At 31.9% G+C, this 22,249-nt stretch overlaps 1 protein-coding gene across 11 annotated transcripts in view; it reads left to right on the top strand.

The window, feature by feature from the left end:
* Mier1 (MIER1 transcriptional regulator) overlaps positions 1 to 21,308 on the top strand; it is a 58,316-nt gene extending 37,008 nt beyond the window's left edge. For all 11 annotated transcript variants that reach the window (XM_021731081.3, XM_040288819.2, XM_005332374.4 and 8 more), the window contains 6 exons: positions 7,018 to 7,169; positions 7,788 to 7,869; positions 9,097 to 9,191; positions 12,130 to 12,257; positions 16,377 to 16,516; positions 18,329 to 21,308. In XM_021731081.3, the coding sequence (XP_021586756.1) occupies positions 7,018 to 7,169; positions 7,788 to 7,869; positions 9,097 to 9,191; positions 12,130 to 12,257; positions 16,377 to 16,516; positions 18,329 to 18,657 (926 nt within the window). In that variant the 3' untranslated portion in view covers positions 18,658 to 21,308. The remainder of the gene's footprint in view (positions 1 to 7,017; positions 7,170 to 7,787; positions 7,870 to 9,096; positions 9,192 to 12,129; positions 12,258 to 16,376; positions 16,517 to 18,328) is intronic.
* The last annotated feature ends 941 nt before the right edge of the window (positions 21,309 to 22,249 follow it).

The following is a 22,249-nucleotide window of genomic DNA, read 5'->3' on the forward strand; positions in this document are numbered from 1 at the left end:
AACTGTTTATTTTTTAAAACAAAAATTTTAGAAAGAAATTTAATATTTTAAATGCTCTAACTTTATCTTTTTTAACCTTATGAAGGAAACACATAAACATTTATTTTAAATTTAGTCTTTTAAAACAGGCTACTTTGTATCAAAGGTTTAAAAATAAACTGGAGAGTAAACAACTGTTTTTGGTTTTTGTTTTTAAAAAAAGCTTATTTGCTTTTGAAACTTATGTTACTGAAAAAGATGACTTTGGTATTTGTGTTTTTAAAATGATTCGCAAATACAATTTATTTTCTTAATGAGCTCATATACAGTGTAACGTTTCTCAAAACTTGACATTTTTCTTCATTTGTTTTTAGTCTTTTCCACATTTCACCTTTATGTACAGAACTCTTTAGAGTTAGGAAGTCTTTTGTCAGTTTATTTTCTTTTGCTTATTTTCTTTCCCTCCAAAAACTTATTTTATGTTTTAAAAATATATATACCCTCAAAGCAGTCAAGGAAACACCAGAGGCCAGTAAATTTTTGTGACATAAATTTTGTTTTGATAGGCCACTTAAATGTTTACCACTTTCATTCACTTTTCAAATTCTGGTAACATATAGGACTTGTTATATGTTGAAATTCTGTGCATATATTCTGAGAACATGTTTTAATTGTGTGCAGAAATGAATCATCCATTGGCTTTTATATTTACTTTTTTTTTAATTTTTTTTTTTTAGTTGTAGTTGGACACAATACCTGTATTTATTTATTTTTATGTGGTGCTGAGAATCGAACCCAGGGCCTCACACATGCTAATCAAGCACTCTACCGTTGAGCCACAATCCCAGCCCTATTTACTTTTTATTTTTTAATTTAAATATATATGCTTTACTTGTGTAGTGGTTAGTACCATGGATTTCTTTTCTTTTTTTTTTTTTTTTTTGTTGTTGTTGTTTGTTTGTTTGTTTTCCCCTGCAAATAAATGAAGAACTGAAAATTCAACCTTTGTTCCTTTTTAAAATGTGGCTAATTTTGGCTTCGTGTTTTCAATTTTAACACTATTTTCAAAGCAGATACACATGATTCTTTTTCAGGAAAAGATATGGTTTATGAAGCACTCTCATTTTAAGAGTTTGAACATATTGGAATTTGCATGGAAGATTAGACTTAGGAGAGTCACCTTCTTTTGGAGGGGTCACTGGGCCTTTCCTCAGATGCCAAGTTCTGAAAATGCAGGCTTTTATCAGAATGCCCAGAATTTGTCTTCATTTATGGTACCTCTGTATACAATCTGAACCCAGGAAATCATTTTGTAAAGTATCCTATACAATTAGAAATAAAACTTGTCAAAAAGGTAGTGTTAACTAGTGCATTCTTATGGAAAAAAATTGTAGGATATTTTTTAAAAAATTGTAGGATATTTTTCATTTTTAATATAGAGATTATATGACAGATCAGCAGTCACTTTTTTTTTTTTTTTTTTTTTTTTTTTGCTACTAGAATTGAACACAGGGATGCTTTTAACACTGAGGTAGCCCTAGTTCTTTTAGCATTTTATTTCAAGATAGAGTCTCACTAAGTTGTTGAGGCTGGCTTTGAACTTGCAAGCCTTCTGCATCAGCCTTCCCTAGTCTCTGGAATTACAGGTGTGCACCACCATGCCTGGCAGAATTCTCCTTTTCATCAGTATCAGAAAACCACTCTCTTGATTATCCTGGAGGGTTACTGACACATTTTTTCCTCTCTGCCCTTGGATATTCTTTCTAATAGAAACACTTAGACATTTGTTAGTTTCAGTCATATTTCATGCATGCTTCTTTGAACCTGTATATATTTTGGTTACAAAATCTCCTTAGCTACCATTAAAATTTTCTTACATTTATGTAAATTATAATTTATACTCAACACAGTATATAGTCATCCCTTGCTATATGTGGGTATTGGTTTCAGGACACCCCCTCACCCTGACCTTGTGGATACCAAACTCTGCAGATGCTTGAGTACCTTATATAAAATGTCATAGATTTTGCATTTATCATATGCACATCTTCCTATATGCTTTAAAATTATCTCTGGATTACTTCCAGATACCTAATATAATGTCATTGCATTTAACCAGATATATCAAGAAGAAAAGGTTTGTACATACTCGGTACAGTTTTTTTTTAATTCCAAATATTTTCAATTCATAGTTGGCCAAATCCACAGGTGCAAAACCTGCAAATATGGAGGGCCAACTATATTATAACCATTTGTTTATCCATCTGTGTATCCTTATTGCTAATTAGTTGATTTTTACTACATAGGCACTTAGTAAAACATTTGGTATGTAAATTAATAATTGGGTACAGAATGGTATTATCAGAACTGGATATGTAGTTTGTAATTTCGATCAGTACCCAGCTATTTGGCCTTAGATACATTATTTATTTTTCTCCTTATCTATAAAATTATAACAGTAATATGTATTTATAGAGTTTTGTGAATTACAGGTGAAATTTACTGTAGAACAAGCTCGTAAGTGCTTCGTAAGTGGCATTATTAGTCTTATACATTATGTTTAGTTTTTACCAGCCAGTCTTCAGAAAGCATCAGTTGACATTTGATACCCTTTTGCCTGCCAGTGACAAAAATCCAGCTCAATTATTTTAAAATTACTGGGTTACTTTACTGGAAATCTTTGCTGATCTGGTTTTAAACACAACTGGATTTAGGGAGCTCTTATGCTCCCTTTTTAATTTATTGTCAGGTAGTCTAAGATGCCTGTTGGGAGCTTTTACTTAAAGCATGAGAGCCAGCAAAAATGAGATTACCTCATCCCCTGGAACTCCAACAGAAGTCCTGGAAAGATCCCCTATTGACTTAGCTTGAGTCGTGTACCTGACCAGAGGAAATCACTATAACCAGAGATGAGTTTATACTCTAGTTTGCCCTTGCGTGTCGCTCATTTATCTGTTCCTGGGACTCTTGGAGGGTATTATAAGCCCTATCCAGACCGTAAGAGAAAAGGTTTAATTCTGAAAGAAATGAAAAAATATCCTACCGTTCATAAGGTATTTTTCAGTTATGCTTTATGGTTTCTCCCACATGCTAAACTGAATAAACACTGTGGTTTTGTGATAAGACCAGATAAAGAATAATGTTAAACAATCTACGTTGTACAGGACAGCCCCTCACTACTAAGTACTATCGAACTAAAAAAAAAAAAAAAATGTCAGTGCCAAAATTGAAAAACTTGGACTAGATAAATTGAAAATGATGGACTGTTTAGGAAAGTGGAAAAGACCAGGGAAAGGAACATTCATTATGTTTTCATACTTACATGACAACTTTTAGATGGCCAGGAATTATTAAGTAGTGAGTAAAAAAGGACCATGTAAATTGTATCTAAATAACATTGTGTGAATTATTTTTCTGTGTTGGTTTTTGAGATGGATCTCACTGTTTCATTGTCAGGCTGAATTCATGGGCTAAAGTGATCCTCTGCCTAAGCCTCTTGAGTAATTGGAACTACATACAGGTTGCTCTGTACATCTGGCTCTTATTTTTATTTCTTAAGTAACTGAACTAGAATAGTGAATAAATGCATTACTCTTAATTGATACAAGTTGAATATACCTTTTTCAAACTGCTTGGGACAGAAGTATTTCAGATTTCAGAGCATTTTGGATTTTGGATTTTCCAATTTGGTATGCTCAACCTATACTAGGATTGTTAAAAAGGCAGTTTATTAAACCTGTTGGAAAAAGTTACATAACTTAAAGGCCATGTCAGTTAATCATTATTGTTACATTTTAAAAATGTGATTTCTGCTGTGTACCCCATTATTACACCAAAGTACTGGTTCTAGATCAGCATTTTCATCCCTAGCTATTATATTGGATTAGATAGAATTTTTACTTACACATTAAAAATGAAATACTTTTAGTGATACTGGCAGTTAATAAGTAGACATTTATTCATTGAAAATTAGTATCCTAGATGGTGAAAGTTCGTTTATAGTTTTGTAGTGGTGGTCTGTCAGTTTCCTATGTCATTTTATTTTTTTTCATTCTCAGGTTAGAATGCATAGTAACCCCCTCTAGTTTCTTGCATGCAGTCCCTGCTATCCCAGCCACACATGGTGGATTTTGTGAAATTATTTCAAAGATCCATTTTGCTTATTTAACAGGCTTAATTTGATTACCATCAATTTTTCAAATTGTATTGGGGAAAATAAAATACCTGAAATGAGACATGTCAGTGCCTTGCTGAGTGTGGTCTGTAGACCAGCACCATCAGAATCATCTGTGAATTCATAAGAAATGCAGAATCTGGGGGTCCTATTTTATACCTACAGAGTCAGACTCTTTAACAGACAGCAGGAGTACTTCCTCAACTTGCCTCAACTTACTAGTGAATTCTTGCCTTCTGAATTCAGTCATTTTATGATCATATGAGATCGTGTTTTCTAGTAATATAGTTGCATATATTTGTGCTTGCCTTTTAAAAGTTCTGTTTAGATGTGGCAGTTGATTTAGAATGAAATAGTTTCAGAAGATTGTGTCACATTTCAGTGATTAAGATATTAAAATCAGCAGGCTTATGTCATTTAATGTAATTATGATGAAGAGTAATTTTTTTTCCATTCTTTTGATGGTTTTTTGTTCCCATCTTATTATACATATAGACATTATTTCTCTTTTGATCTTTGCTATGTTTTATCATAAGAGTGGAGTTTTGAATTTTTAGTCATTTCATAACACATTTCATTAAAGGCTCCTATTGCCTATGTTTTATTGAATCTGTTGTCAGAGCTTACATATTTTATTTAAGTGTAAATTTAATAAGAAGATCATATGGTCTGTGTCTGGAATCAGTAAAGGTTTATTCTCTCTGTAAATGTCATTTGTTCTTGCCTTATGGTCATTATTGAGTTCACTGTAATTGTGTAAATGAAGTATATTATTCAAAGGTTTTTGAAATTCATCAGGGCTAGCCTATTGTGTTTAGCCACAATTCCAAGAGTCTGACTTTTGTGATTTGGTGCCATCTGGTGATGGCAAGTTTTCCACTTGACTTAAGTAAGACTATATTTATATTCCATGACCCCAAAATATTGGTAGTGATAACAGAAACATCTTCCAGGTGGTTTGTGTTTATATCACAGGCCTAAATGGGATGATCTAGCTGGGAGAGCACTTGAGACTCAGGGACCCAACTTTCTGAAATAGCCTTGTCCACCCCCAGAATAAAAGTAATCTATATTGTGCTGTTTCTGAAGAACAGACTTAAGAAGAGAACAGAAATCAAGAGCAGTACTCCAGATTCACTCTTGTAGGAATTTTTTATATTTATCATTTAGAGTTTAACTAGAATTATAGCAGCCGGTTAGAAAAAGAATGATGTTTTTTAAGGAAAAATTTCTAGATACCATCCTTTGTACTTTAAGGAAGAGTATCTATTTTGGGGAACACAAAAAAAGTAGAAAATTTTAAGGAAATATATGTGTTGTTGGAAGACAAGGTAATTTATGTGGAACCACTTAAAATATTTCTTGGTACATAGGGGATAATTAGCTGTTAATTCCTTTTCATAATATAAAATTATTGATGTTAAATTTTCTCTCTCAAGTGGGCTCCTTATATGTCTGGAATTTTAATAGGTTTTTTTTTTTTTTTTTTTTAGGAGAGAGAGAGGGGGAAAGAGAGAGAGAATTTTAATATTTATTTTTTAGTTATCAGCGGACACAACATCTTTGTATGTGGTGCTGAGGATCGAACCCGGGCCTCACGCATGCCAGGCGAGCGCGCTACCGCTTGAGCCACATCCCGAGCCCATGTCTGGAATTTTAAATGACAAAAACCATTTAAAATCTAATAAAAACTGTCTACAACTCTACTTCCCCTCTAACTGTTGTGCTGTATCTTCACCCTCACAACCAAACTCTTCTTTAAGAATTTTCTGCTTTATTTCTTCACTTTCCATTCACTCTTCAGACTGCTCCATTGTGGCTTCTGTTTTCACCTCAGTACAGAAACAGTTTACCTCCTTGATAATAAATCTAGTAACTTTTTCAGTTTTCATCCTGGTTGTTCAGTAAGATTTAATCAGTCTTTGAAACCACCGTTTGAAACACTCTTCTCTTGGCTCCTAAGATGCCCTATTCTTTATAATCTGTGTTATGACTGTTCCTTCTTAATTTTCTGTTTTCAACTTTTTTTGGTAGATACTTTTTATTATTTTATATGAATGTAAGTTGACATGTAGAATTCATTTTTCTCATTTTGTTCAAAATAAAATTCGAAAATGCTGTCTTCTCATAACTCCAGTGTTTTCAACTTCTTGACATTTAAAATTCCAATAGTCTGTTTTAGGTCATCCTTCTATTTTTTGAATTTTGATGAAATTTTGGCTTTAATCTTAACAGTGGAAACAATGATAAAACAGATTTTTTTAAATTATGACTTTTATGGAAGTGATATGTATACATTATAATACGTTGTTGATAGTTGTAGAAAAATATGAAAGTGACAGTAAAAAATATTGCTCCAAATCTCACCACCAAAAAATAACCAGTGTTAACATTTGCTGAGCATTTTTCTGACATTGTTTCAAAAATATAATCACGGCTAACATCCATTGAGCTCTCATACATTAGAACGGTTTTAAAGTGCTTTAAATTCTTATACCTTCACAAGATAGAGTTATAGTTATCCCACAGATAAGAGGAAGTAACTTGCCTCGGGTCATATAAGTAGTAAGTGGTGGAGGCAGAATTCAAATGAAGAGAGCTTTGGAATTTGGGAAACTTAAGGAAGGTCAGATTATATCTGAAGGGCCCATAAAACAGTTCCTTATCTCTGTGTAGAATGCTTAATTCAAGTTGGCTGTAAATATTACCCAAGAAAGAAGTGAAGACAAGTAGTAAGACCACATTTTACTTTTTAGTTTTCAGCATTTTGCTCTTAAGTACAAGCTATTTATTCAATCATATGTTTCAATACAAACTCATCAATTTTGGGCAGTTTTCATTGACATTTTATTTTATTAATTTAGTATATGAAAATGATGATCAGCTCCTGTGGGACCCTGAGTACCTACCAGAAGATAAAGTAATTGTATTTCTTAAGGATGCATCTAGAAGAACAGGTGATGAGAAAGGTGTAGAAGCAATTCCTGAAGGATCTCACATAAAAGACAATGAACAGGTACATGAATAAGAAACAACTTTAGAATTTTTCCCAAATAAGTTAGCCATACACATTTATAAATGTAAATGTTTTTCATCTCATTTCATTGTTGTTAATTGTATCCCCCAAAACTCCTATATTATTATTAACAGGGAATCTGAGGTTATAATCAGTGTAAGACTTTACCATACTTATTACATTGGAATGATTTCAACTCGAATTAAAAAAAAACTTAATGTTTTATTTTGCCTGTACGTACTTTTGATACACTTTTAAAAATACCTTTGCCTATCCCTGAGAATCTGGATATTATCAAGTTAGGATACTCATTTGAGATATTTATATACGTGGTAAGACCAGCACCTACTATATCTTTTTTATCATTGTTTTTTTTTTCCTTTTTTAATTTCTAAATTCCTAGGGTTCTATGGCTTCAAATTAAGAGTACTTATATATTCTACTCTACCCATTTAGAATATCAACACTAACTTCATGTTCATTTTTCTTTGGCGCTATGTTGCATTCACTAAAACTATTCAGAAAAGATAGATAACTACTGGAAAAGTCTTTAAGAAATTATAGCAGTGAACTGAACTGTTCATAGTCTGGATCATACATCAAGTTTTATTTTTCTAGGCTTTATATGAATTGGTTAAATGTAATTTTGATACAGAAGAAGCATTGAGAAGATTAAGATTTAATGTAAAAGCAGCTAGAGGTAAGCATAAATGTTAAATTTTTATTTGTTTTAATGATTTGGCAGAAATTTTAAAATTTAGCTCTTCAAGTTTACCTAAATATATCCTAAACTTAATAATACTGATTTTTCCGGATTTAATAAATATTTACACAACATCGGTGTTAAAGAAGGCCTTATGGGAATGGGATTAAGTCAGTCTTTTCTTTTTTATAGGGAGGGAGAAAAGCCCATTTAAGTGAAAAATATAAAAAATATAATGCCTTATAATTTCAGAATATATTTGTAAATATTTTATTATTTATTGGTAATATTCATGTGAGCTAAATAATATAACAAATGTTGCCTTCACTTTAAAATTGTGAGACTTAGATCTCTTGACTAAAAGTAACTTGGCTAAAATAACTCATAAGTAATGAAGTCATAACTAAAATGCAGATTTTACTGTAGATCTGGCGTTCACCTTTACTTACCTATAGTTAAGTAACAAGTGAGAGATACTTATTTATTCAACAAAAATTTGAGGGCCTTCTGCATTCTGAGGGTATAATTTTTGAACCAAAGTCTCTGCCTTCATGATACCTAGCAGCCTAGAGAGAGAAATAGTTATGATGAGTTCTTCCAAGAAGAATTGGGGGTGCTATTATGATCTATTGTAGGTAGCTCCGTGGAAGAATGCTTGCCTAGCATGTATGAGGTGCTAGGTTCAATCCTCAGCACCACATAAAAATAAAATAAACATATTGTATTCATCTACAACTTACAAGAAAAAAATCTGTTGTAGTTGGACTTAACCTAGTTGAAGAGAAAGTAGGATTTTAGAGGAGGCTTCCAGAACAAAATATTTTTTCTGGCATGTAAAAGAATTGTCTAGGTGAAAGAGGGGGATAAGTATTACGTCAATTGCAGGGAGTAATTCTTAACCAACCTGTTACCATGCACAGTGTCTGAAGTAAGAAATAACTTAGTAAATTTAAGCAATTGAAAGTGGATAATACAGTTGGATCAAGAAGAAGTAAGGAGAAAGTTGAGGCTGGAGAGATAGAGACCAAATCATTCAAAATTTTATTAAAATCAGGAGTTTTTGTCACTTTATCTTCTCTAATGATCTATACTAGAGCTAGGGAATAAAGTATTTCCCTCATTTTTTACCAGAAAGTTAGATTTATATTTGCAGTTTTGTTTGCGATGTGCAACATTTGAAACAATATTACTTACCAGTCCCCGACCCCCTTCCCTTTTTGTCAGAGGAATTATCTGTTTGGACAGAGGAAGAATGTAGAAATTTTGAACAAGGGCTGAAGGCCTATGGAAAAGATTTTCATTTGATTCAGGCTAATAAAGTAAGTAATGATGCATATTCTCATTTTTACATAAAGAAAGAGTTTAACCCAAATAATTATATTATCTTAATTTGCTGTATTTTCTTATGCTAAAGTTTTTATAATGAATATTATAATTTTGTAAACCTCTTGACATAAATTTGCCAAGTGACTGTTTTAGTGCATATTATTGGAAGTATTTGAGAATTGAACTCAAGTATGTCAACCAATTTCTGGTTGTGGTGTTTGTGTGTAATGCAGTTACTGACAGCTGTTTTCTGGCAAGATGTGTGTGTGTCTCTCTCTCTCTCTCTCTCTCTCTCTCTCTCTCTCTCTCTCTCTCTCTGTCTCTCTCTCTCTCTCTCTCTCTCTCTCTGTCTCTCTGTCTCTCTGTCTCTGTCTCTGTCTCACTGGGAATTGAATCCAGGTCCTCACAAAAATTCTCTGCCACTGAGCTACATCTCCAGCTCTTGTTAAAAGATGTTTTAAGGAGGGTCTTTTAAATAATTTTGAAATTTTGAAGCACTTTTAACATGACATTCTTGACAATTAAAATATTTATTACATTTGCATAATTCCTGAGTGGTTTAAAAATCACATTATGTGGGGCTGGGGATGTGGCTCAAGCAGTAGCGTGCTCGCCTAGCGTGCGTGCGACCCGGGTTCGATCCTCAGCACCACATACAAACGAAGATGTTGTGTCCACCAAGAACTAAGAAAAAATAAATAAATATTAAAATTCTCTCTCTCTGTCCCCCTCTCTCTCACTCTCTCTTTAAAAAAAAAAATCACATTATGTTTTAATGTTTCAGAGGCATCTATTTATGGTGATGATAAATTATCACCATAAACACCATAAATAGTTTTATTTAGCATGATTATTTATCATTCTATATTGATAATATAGTCTCTCTCTCCAAAGAATTTCATAATTACTTGCAAATTTGGGGGTTTAATTATTGCAACTGAATTCAGGTATGATTTTTAATAATACCTACCCAGTGATAGTATAGGAAAATAAGTTGTTTCTGTGGGAGATTAGGACAGACAAAATAAAGACTCAGAATTTAAATATAGGAAATTAATCTCTAAGCTTATGAACATCATATTATTTTTAGCAAATTCAAGAAGCTTAGCTATACATATTTTCTTTTATATGGTAGCTTGTGTAGGACCATGTTGAAAGTGCCTAGCCTTATGGCTGAAACTCTAAAATAGTCTTTTACTATAGTCCTCTTTTTTTATGCTTCTGTGATCAGGTAGTGTTCACTTGATTTGTTTCACAACATATTTAACATTAATTAGTTCATGTTCACTAAAAAAGATTTACTTACAAATTCTATTAGTTTATTTTTCTTAATCTTGATATACATTAATTAGTTCATTCCCAATTACCTTGTGTTTTGGTAATTAGCAGACTATGTAATAAAAGAGAATTTTTGAGTCTTAGCATTTAGGATAACTTAAAGATAGATACAGTTGGTATCAAAAGATGTATGACCCTAATGTGTCCAGATCATCTGATAATCTCAAATATTATCAACACTCGAGGAAAGGACTATATTGTGCTAATGATTGGCTGTTTGTGTGTTTCTGATTTTTTTTTAACCCATTACTTCATGGATGAAAGGGACATTTCTGATCAGATTTTTCTACTATTTCTGCTTGAATTCAAATACTATTAATCAAACGATGCTAGATTACCTGTAGAGGGCATCCCTAAAATGGTAACTGATGTAACTAGCAGAAGCACCAACCCCTACCTATACAATATCTTTTTTTTTTTTTTTAAAGGAGTAAGAACTTCCTAGGTGGCTTGAAACTATGAGCCAAAAAAGTCTTAATATTAAGTCTCATCAAGAATAACATCTTGTTTCTTTATAAAACATTTGATAAGATGATCTTTTAATGTTATAGAAGTCATCTGACATATGTACTAGTTACTTCAGTGAACAAAAGGAGGACAGTAATTCCCTGAGGAAGAATAATGGTTCATTGAAAATATCAGGACTTTATTTTTATACTTGGAATCAAACTTCAGATCTTAATCATAATCTGTTATGAAGGCTTATTTTGTTGAAGTTTTTTGACTTGGCTTAAATCTGAGAAATAAGATTCTTTTCGAGGCAAAAAAAACTTAAGAGGTTGATTTTTTTTTTTTTTTTAATTTTAATCCTCATACTGCTTTCATTCTCAAGAGAAAAATGGTTCAAAGTTGTCAAGTGTAAGCAGAGAGGAAGAAAATGTATATTGGATAAGGAAAGGTATCATCAGTTGTCTGCTTCAGGATCAGAAATTTTATGGGTTAAACAAACACTAATTCATATTCCCCAAGCAAAATGATGACAAAGGAGATTTTGTCAGTATCATTTGTTAATCCCCACAAATCTTGAACATTATATGAGAGGGGATCCATTCATTTACACACATAGGTACAGCACAGTAAGGCACAGGAGTGACTTAGTAAACAAAGCATAAGCATAATTATAATCACTTTTATCACACTGGCATATCCTCAGACTTTTTAGAAGGTAAATTGAATTAGTCTGGATTATTGTTGGGGCTAGCAATAGAATCTTTTGAAAGAGATTAAAGGTAGATTCCCTATGTGCTTTATCAGTATAGAAGTATTTTTAAACAGTTCATAATTCATTTTTCACCTAAATGCCATTTCCAGACATTTTCAATAAAAGAGCATTTACTTTGTAGTAAATTATTAGGATGGTGGGGTAGCCTTTAAAAAGTAGAATGTTAAATATCTGAAGATCAGTTGCCAATGTGTTAATTCTCTTAATAGAAGCTTAGAAAGAAGGTATCAACATAGTTGCTGCAGTATTTTATTTCATATGTACTATAATAGATCAGTTAAAGATAAGTTTATTTTCAGACTTCAAATGTTTTTCATGGAATAACTAATAAGAAGTAGATGATTCTTTAAAAATGGGTTTGTTTGTTACAGGTACGAACAAGATCAGTTGGTGAATGTGTAGCATTCTATTACATGTGGAAAAAATCGGAACGTTATGACTTTTTTGCCCAGCAAACGCGATTTGGAAAAAAGAAATATAACCTTCATCCTGGTGTAACGTGAGTTAATTTTTTCCTTTAAGGCAAAAAAAAAAAAAAATTTTTTTTTCTTTTTACTTTTCTAGCACTTTCTTAAAAGTGTAATGGTTTTTAGACTCTTACTTTTGTAATAAAATTACATTAGTTTAAATTTTTACCTTTATAGGGCATTTATACTTTTCAGTGTCGTATAAAAGATTGTAAGCCACATCTCATATTATTCGAAACAGCAAATCTATCATTAAAGCAAAGTTTAGAGTGTATATTTTTGTTTTGTACCCCTGAGAAAAATATATCAGAACAACTGTGGAAAAGTGTGTTATTATACAGTTTTAATCCCTAATAATTCTTTGAGAGCAGTGGAAATAGGAAAAGTTTTGTTTTATAAAACTAGGTGATATGACTAATAGAGGCCCTTTAAAGAAGAAGGAAAATTAATATTTTTCCTTGTCCAGTCTTTTTTGATCCCAGGAACCAAAATAAGATTTGAATATGATGTTCTAAAAAGGGAAAAGTAAAGGCATATAATAAATCCGGTCAAATTGCATCCTCTTTTTTGCTACCAACTTTTTATAGAAGAGAGAAAATGCACATAGTGACTTTCTTTTTCCTAGCTGTCCTGAATCTTTAAGAGAATATTTAATCATCCAGCTCTAGCTTTCTCCCAATGACATAGATATAGGTTGTTGAATGTACTCTATGCAAAATGTTTTGTTATACCTAATATAGTTCTTGTGCATCAAATTCTTTCAGCCTCATTCAGTCTGGCTTTGGAATAAAACATACATTCTACCACCTTTAGAAACAAGTAATTGTTAAAAGTATATACAAAGTACAAAGAGTATTGAACTCTTTTTTTTTTTTTAGTTGTATGTGGAACACAGTACCTTTATTTTATTTATTTTTATGTGTGATGAGGACCAAACCTCACACATGCTAGGCAAGCATTTTACCGCTGAGCCACAACCCCAGCCCAAGTACTGAACTCTTCATCTCATGCAAATCATTGTTTTAAAATATCAATGAATTGTCATGGCAGAATTAACTTTATATGATACTGACCTTGATTATTCCCTAATGTTTGCAGAATATAAAATAATGCAAAGCTAGGGCTTGATTTGATCAATACTCATCAATAAAGATGTTCTTAATTAAGGCTGTCAAAATAATTGATTTTCAAAGATCTGCTTTACATGTATATTTGATTGTGTTTTTTAAACTCCTAGGCTGTACTTTCTTGGTTGCATTAAATTGTAGGTATGTGTCTCTCTTGGTCACTTCCTTGGAGGATCCAATATTCAAAAGCCCAAAAGCAAAATAGTTTAAAAAGGAATAAATGAGTATAATTGGCTCTTGGAAATCATGAGACCATGGACTGTGTACTTCATCCCTTGTTATTCAAAGCTGGTGATTGGGTGTAATTTTATGTAAGCAGCATTCCAGCGTTACTACTTAAGTGTTATTGAAATAAAATTTTTATGGGTTATTCATTGGTAGTATACATGCATTATGATATAGGACTAAATATATCTCTCCAGTAGGCAGCGTATATCTTAAAATTTTAGTCTCAGTTTTCAACTATTCTGTAGGGAAAAATAATAGTAACATCTTTCATTTTTTTCACCCATTTCAGAAATAATGTTCACACATGAACTACAGTCAATCTGTCATCATCAGCAGTAAGAACATAAGAGTTGTCATTCTGGGTCAGACTCATGGTTCATCCAGTTTTCTCTTTGAGAAAGCATCACCAAGGGAAGTGTTGTGGGCTGGCTTAGTTGGTCCTCTGTGATGTCAAGCTCAACAGGTTAGGTAGGGATGTACCACCAAACATACTAGTTTCTATAATAATCTCTCCATAGTTTATGAAAACTTTTTGAAGATACTTATATCTAATAAGCTTGAATCCTGCTTAAGTATTCTGGGATGCAGTAAGCATAGTAACCCATATCTTATGTTTTCTCAGGCTATAAGAGTTAACAGTGGTACCTTATTGAAATGGTATGATGTGAACAAATGTGTTTTTTCCCTTAGGCCAGATTACCATGGTTTTGTAGACATCAGTTATAACTCCTCTGGGTCTTTTATAATGCTTTTTTAAAACAGAAAGAACCATAATTTATTTTTAAGTAAGATTCATCCTTTTTAGCTGTACAGTCTTCAATAAGAAGCAGTAACCAAACCATACATGATTTTTCAGATAGGAAGAAATTGTGGAGGTTTGTTTGTTTGTAAGTGTAGAGAAATTTTTCTGGTTTGCTTCCATTTTCTATTAAAACTTGCATTTTAAATGCTGTATTAAAACATGAAATTACTGCCTATAGGGAAAAATTTGTGAGTTTTTCTTAACCTTTATAAGTTCAAACTCTGTAGTTCAGAACACATTATCCTGAAAGTTATTTATTTTTCCATTAAATTGTTATCTTTCATTTGTTTAAAACAATGAAGCATGTTTGCTACTTTTCTATCTACAAATAGTTTTTTGAAAGATCTAGCCACACACAAATTTGAGATTTCATTCATCTTTAGAAAATGACGATCATTGTTCTTTATATCATTGCCATATTCAGAAATTTTAAATAATTTTGATACCTAACAACTCTAGCTTCCTTTTGGCTTTTAACATCCTTTATTTTTCATTCCCACTAAGCTATATTCATTTTCACCCTTCTTAATCATGTATCTTCTGTTCTCTTAGCCTTAATTTCTGACATCGCATTGGTATTCATCAAACTCATTTCCATTTCTTTGTACTTCAGATTACTTATGTCATTGTTCTGTAATTATAATCTTCATTTATAAATGAGGAAAATAATGCCCCAAAATGATTAGTCATAGTGATATATGTTTCTATGATATACATTGGCTTTATGCCTCAGACTATTTGAATCATCTTGAGGTTGGATACGACCTTCCTCTATTTATGATAGCCTCATAACCCAGGTGGCAGTGGTCATAATATAGTTTAAGTTTATAGCTACAATTAATAGTATATTGTAGAATATTTCCATGAAATTTCATAAAAGTCCTAAGAGGTTTAACTGTTTCCTTCTTACATTCTTAATTTATTGCAAAGTTCTAAGAGACTCATTTACTTTTAAGGAATTTTAAAATAAGTAAGTATTTATTGAATTTATTGATGCAGTGGTAAACAAAATAGACTAAAGCTCCTGCCCTTGGGTAATTATATCTTAGTACAGGAATAAGCAAACATTTTTATGTAAAGAGATAGAAAATAAATATCTTAAGCTCTGCAGATCTTAAGGTCTCTGTCACAACTACCCAGCTCTGTTGTCATTGCATGAAAACATTCATAGACATTAATATGTGTGGCTACATGCCGATAAAACTTAACAGATGGCTAGCCCACAGGACATAGTTTGCTGACCTTTATCTTTTACAAAACATTTTCAAACATACCTAATAGAACAACCATGTGTTAGGTAGGACAGGTATAACTTATCTGCATTTTATAGGTAAAGACACTAACCCTCAAAGAGACAAGTATTTAAGCCCAGATCTTCTCACCCTAACCCAGTGTCACTTACCACAACTATGTAGTTACGAATAACACAGGGAAGAATTGCGCTCATCTTAAAAGTTACTGACAGTATAAAAATCCACTGATAAGCCTGAGAACTTAGCTTATTATAGCTCAGATTTCACAGAAAGGTAATAACAGAAGGTATTTAGAAAGATTTTTGGAGATGGTCAGTCCTCTTCATTGTGTCCCAGTTTATCTTCCTTGTGCCTTTAGGAGCTTTAAAATCCAGCTTTTGTTCAGAACTTATTTTGTGTTCCTGATGACAGCATCCTGATCTCTTCACTTGCAGATGCTTCAGTTTTAGTTGGGCCACCCTAAGCACTTGCCTACAAATTTAAGTTTTTAAACTTCCCATGGGTCTTTAAATTTTGCTAGTTTAAAGCCTTTATGCATTTTCCCTATAAACATGTAACCAAAAGAGACTTCATTTAAATGTTTAGATCCTGGTGCAAGATATGAGGCATTAGATTTAATGGAAGTGAAAATTAGGATATTTTTGTTAATGAAAACTTGAAAATTTAACCTCATCTAATGTAAATTTTAAATATTTTTATTGTAAGAAAATAATTGTATTATTATTTAACTTAATTTTAAAGGGACTACATGGATCGGCTTCTGGATGAAAGTGAAAGTGCTGCTTCAAGTCGAGCACCATCCCCTCCCCCAATTGCCTCAAACAGTAGTAACAGCCAGTCTGAGAAAGAAGATGGCACTGTAAGCAATAGTAACCAAAATGGTAAGTAAAACTGATAAAACATTTCTATTCCTTCATGGTGAGGGACACTTTTCTTTCAGTAGTTCAAGAAACTCAGTTTGTGTTTTTGCCAGACTTCCAAAGCAGAGAGTGAAAATTTTTAAGTAACGTATGAAACATATATAATGTCAGCATACATGTATTTTAAAAGACATAGAATACATAGTAATTGGAAAGAGGTTCTCATTAACATTCCTAAAAAATAAATTTACTAAAGCATACTACCAACAATGTCCATTTCTTTTTAAGAAATTTGTTTTCAGTAGCATCTCTTATCTAGATGAGATGATGCCTGGATATAAGTATTGGTGTTAACTTCTAAACCAGAATTACAGGCATTTCACATCAAGATTATAATTATTTATAAAATACCTTGAATGTTTGTATCATTTAAGTTCTGTAAGCCTATAAAGAAAAAAAATAGGTAATAAGGGCAGTGCTTTGACTATTTAATAGCATAATAACCTTGAAGATTTTCTTCAGTATCTCATGATACATTAATCCCTTTGTGCATTCAGGTTGAGTGCATTTTTGAGCTAGGGAAAGTAGAATATTTTCTTTGAACCAGAATGTAATATGCTGAATATTTTTCAGGTAATTAAACTTTAATTATCTCTTGTGGTGGGTCCTGTATTTACTTCCTATCACCAAAATATGAATTCCATTTTGCCATCAATTCTAGTATGATCTTTCTGTCATTCCTTACTTTTATTAGAATAATTATCCTTTAACTTTTCTTAACCTATTGTGGAGGAATTTGTATTTACTTTTAGCACTTTTTTTAAGTGTACGTTTGGACACTGCAACATTAAATTTTTACAAAACGGATTATTTAAATCCCCTTAGATAAATATAGTGTGTGATCTTTTAAAGCACAAAACCGATAGATTTTATTAAGAATAAAAAAGTTATGGCATCTTGATTTTATATGGCTGTAGAAAATTTTAAGCTTCTATAATAATAACCATTGATTTTGTTTTTACATAAATTTAGAAAGTCAGCCCTTTTGCTAAGTCTGGATAGTTTATGTGTATCTCTTTGGTTCAGCTTATTTAGGCTATTAGATCCAGTGCCTCTATTTTTTTTTTTTCTTTTTTTTTTTCTTTTTTTTTTTTTGTACCAGGGATTGAACCGCTGAACCATATCCCCAGTCCATTTTTTATGTTTTATTTAGAGACAGGGTTTCACTAAGTTCCTGAGGCTGGGTTTGAACTCCAGTCTTCCTGCTTCATCCTCCCAAGCCTTCAATGCCTCTTTGTTGTCATATAATACCTAGTATTCTTTTAATATATGCCAAAATTTGTGAGGTGCAGTGGCACACACACGTAATCCCAGCAACTTGGGAAGCCAAGGTAGGAGGATCACAAGTTTGAGGCCAACCTCAACAACTGAAGACACTCTCAAAATAAAAAATACAAAGGGCTGGTGATGTAGTTCAGTGATAAAGTACCCCTGGGTTCAATCCTTAGCACAAAATGAAGGGAAAAAAATTAACATGCCAAATTCTATTCTTTGTTTTTTACATTTATTAACTTAACTTGATTTTTACAAGGTATGTTGTAAAGTAAACCTGTTCTGATCCTCATTGAGTATGTGTGATGAAAATGAGGTATAGAGAGTGTAGGGAGTTGGCCTAACATCACACAACTAGTAAGTAACGGAGCCAAAATTTAGATCATATCTACTTTGCTTCTTTGAAAAAAAAAAAAAGGTATTTTGCAGTAGCTGTTTATAATAGTTTACAAATTTAACTTTTTTGTACTAGCAATTTTATTTATCTTTCTTTCTACTTAGGGGTGTCATCTAATGGACCAGGTGAAATATTAAACAAAGAAGAAATAAAAGTTGAAGGATTACATGTCAATGGACCAACAGGTGGAAATAAGAAACCACTTCATGCAGACATGGATACTAATGGTTATGAAACAGATAACCTAACCACTGATCCAAAACTTGCCCATATGACTGCAAGAAATGAAAATGATTTGGATGAAAAAAGTGAGAGACCTGCCAAAAGGCGAAGGGTAAACAGCAATGGAAAAGAAAGTCCAGGTTCTTCTGAATTTTTCCAAGAAGCAATATCACATGGAAAATTTGAAGAACTTGAAAACACAGATGACTAAATTTTAGGCCTATTTTACTTTATTTGGAAAAATTCTGGTGTGACTAAAATTTTCAGGGTTGATGGGTTACCTTAAAAATTTTTTATTTCCTACAAGCAATTGGTTAAAATTTGAAAATTTAAATTGAATCCTAACTTTTTAGGAAATAAGATTTTATAATTCTACCTCTTTTCAAGATCTTTTTCTTCACAACTATCAGACCCTTTCAAGGATATAAAAATAATTTAGCAAATTTGAATGAAGTAAAGATATCAGTACCTTTTCATTTTATGTATTAATCATAAAATCTCACTATAAGATAATTTTAGTTTCATATGGAGGAATACCAGGAAAGAAAGGAAAAAAATAATAAGTTTAGAGTTCTGCTTAACATCAATTTTTCTGAGTTTCTTGAAATATCCTTGTAACAGGCATTGTTTCTTCATATAAATTGAGTATCATTATTAAGGGAACCCTTATGAATCCTGAAAGTTATGCTAGCATGATTTTTTTATATATAGAAGTTTAAAATAAACCAAGTCAGGTTTGTATATGTAAAATTGTTGACATCAATGATGTCTTTCCATATTCTTATCTGGGCTTAAGAAATACATTCTGTATTTTTCCAGATTCTTTGTAGCCTTTGAAAGATTTTTACAGTACATATGTCTTGACTGAGCTGTCCTTTCTTAATACAAAAAAGCTTGTATAATTTTCTTAACTTGTACAGTTGGTAAACTTTTATGAAAGGAATTGATATCCTGAGTCTGTCAGCTTTCATTTTATTTTGCTAAGGTTTTTCTAATGAATTTTTAAGTGTTTATGTAGTTAACTAAGTCCTGTTTCTTATCCAGGTGGCAAAAGCCTTCATTAAGAATAGTGAAAATTTGGTTTTTTTCAAATTTCTTCTATGGAAAAATAATTTGAGAATTCTGAAATTAAGCATGATGCTTAGATTGCACAGTTTGTTTTTTATTTGCTATAATTTTCAAAGTTATTTTTTAAGTAAAACAAAGGTTTAATGTCAGCTTAAATGTGTCATGCTGACTAGACTCCTGTTTAGTTATTTTTATATGCATTATAAAGTTTCCCAGTTTTGCATTAAATCAATAGAGGGGAAAAGGTTAAGTGATATTAATATATTGGCACACAAGGAGTAACTGTTGATTTTATGAGAAAAATGATGGAGTTTGAAGAATTTTCAGACCTTTGCAATATAAGCCAGTTTCCAGATTTGATAATGTTTTTCCAGAATGAAAATAAGATATATAGATAAAACCATTTCTCTGTGTGATGACAAATGGGATTATCCATCTGCATAGTCATGTAAGGGTGCCATTTTATTTTTAGTGCAAAATTCTTGTTAAGAAAATGTAGTTTTATACAGCTAATAGACCAACCTATATCCAGACTTTTATAAAAGATTATTATCTATTCTTTTCTCACACAGACATATCCCCAAATGCTTCTTCCAGTTCATTTTTAGCCATCAGTTCAAGAAGCCAATGCCTTTTAAAAATAAATCTTCAGTAGTCTTCTTTTTAATGACTCAATTGTCTAATGCAACTGAGTAGAGGTTTGCACTGAGAAATTGTCATTTAGGCCTTACCCTCCCACACAAAGTGTTAACATTTGTTCACACTGCTTCCTTTCACCAATATGAACAACTTTTTTCCCCAAACAGTGTTTAAAGCCACTTTACAACACTTGATGTCATATAATGTACATTCACTGTTGTTACATAAATATACAAGTAAATCAAGTTTTGGGTAGAAGTGTCAAGAAGCAATGAATTTTTTGTTGTTTTTGTTTGTTTTTACCTAAAACATTAATTTATCCAGAATGATGGTAGTTTTAGCAGATGGTCACAATCCATTTTTAAACCAGATTTTATGAAATGAATCCAAAGCCTCCTAGCTCTTCGTCAAAGATGGTCTTTAGAATAGCAATCCTGTGCTTTTTTAAATGGTTGCAATATTAAGATGCCATTTCACCCTTTTTAAAAGATACATTTTGTTTGCTGGTTTGTGAAGTTCTTACAAATTTATTATAGGAATGTTTTAAGTAAATTCTCAGGCATGATTACAAATGCAGCACATGTATAAATGTTAGGAAAATTTTACTTTTCTTGTCTTTTTAAAATATGCATAATGAACATTCCACTATTATAATACATAATGTTCAGCTTTTATTAAATATTTAATTGTATTTTGTGTTTATACAGGCATTTCACACTTCTTTATAACACAGCCACTATAATTTGATAAGTCATTACACTATTTAAAAATTTTTAGTAATATCATGAATTTAATTTGCTTAAGATTTAGTACATTTCATAACTCTTGAACTCTTTGACAAACTGCATTGGGAAAAGAAGCCTTTGTTAGTAGTTACTATCTCCCTACCCTACTCCCACCCCAGCAAAGCACTATCAGTTTCATTTGGTATTGTTTTATGATGTTTTCAGATAGAGTTCAGAATCTGCAACTCAGTTCAACACAAATATGTTGAGCTTTAAAATGTATTTGAAGTAATATTTAAATAGGCATTTAAAATTATGAATTAGATGTTTTTAAATTTATGCATAGTAATTTTGCACTGTAAAATATTTACCTTCTCCCATTCCCTTCTGTCATTTCTGAATATGCTTATTAAAATATTTTTTTAACATATTTGTGTACATAATGCTGTGTGAATGATTTTCATTAGGTTTTAGTTACAGATTTTTAAATCTATATGATGATGCACATTATTTTACAATGCAAATATTTACAATCTCTTTCTTCCACTCCTATGCTTATTGCACCAAGTAGTTTTTCAATGGTTCTTCTTTTCTTTTACCTGATACTGGGTGATATATTTTTGTCCCCACCCACCCACCCAGAGATCCTTTAGTCCTAGAACTTCCATTCACCCTGTATCTCTTTCTCTGGACTATATAATTAAAAATAATTTATTCATTTCTTTTGCAGTGGAGTTCACATCATATAATATTTTGCAAAATAAAACTTGTTTCTTCACAATATTTGCTTTGCTATCAGTGGATAATTGAGTGGGAACTTTGAATAAGTGGAGATTGGCAAACTTCCATGGCAGTAGTTAGATGTGTGCTGATGTGCCGAGGGATTAAATACCAAATCAGAAATTTCTAAGGTTTTCCCAGCTATTATTCATAACATCAAAAATGCCACTGTAGAACATCATCAGGAGGAATAGGAATTTCCAGATTTTAATCTTCTGTCTCACTGAAAAGGACTTTTTCTAATACATGTTTACTGTAAACTTCTTTATTATGCATTCTTAAGATTGTCTGGATCTGGGGCTGGAGTTGTGGCTCATGGGTAGACCACTCGCCTAGCACGTTGAGGCCCTGGGTTCGATCCTCAGCACTACATAAAAATAAATAAAATAAAGGTATTGTGTCAACTACAACTAAAAAATACTTATTAAAAAAAAAAAAAGATTGGATCTGCTGGCTGTAGTGTCTTACACCTGTAATCTCAGCAACTCTGAAGCCGATGAGCCCTTCCTTGGATTATAAATTCAAGGCCAGCATCAGTAATTTAGTGAGGTACTGGACAATTTAGATGCTGTCTCAAAAAAGGAGGGGGGG

The sequence above is a fragment of the Ictidomys tridecemlineatus genome, chromosome 11, assembly GCF_052094955.1.
Source record: "Ictidomys tridecemlineatus isolate mIctTri1 chromosome 11, mIctTri1.hap1, whole genome shotgun sequence".
NCBI classification, from domain to species: domain Eukaryota; kingdom Metazoa; phylum Chordata; class Mammalia; order Rodentia; family Sciuridae; genus Ictidomys; species Ictidomys tridecemlineatus.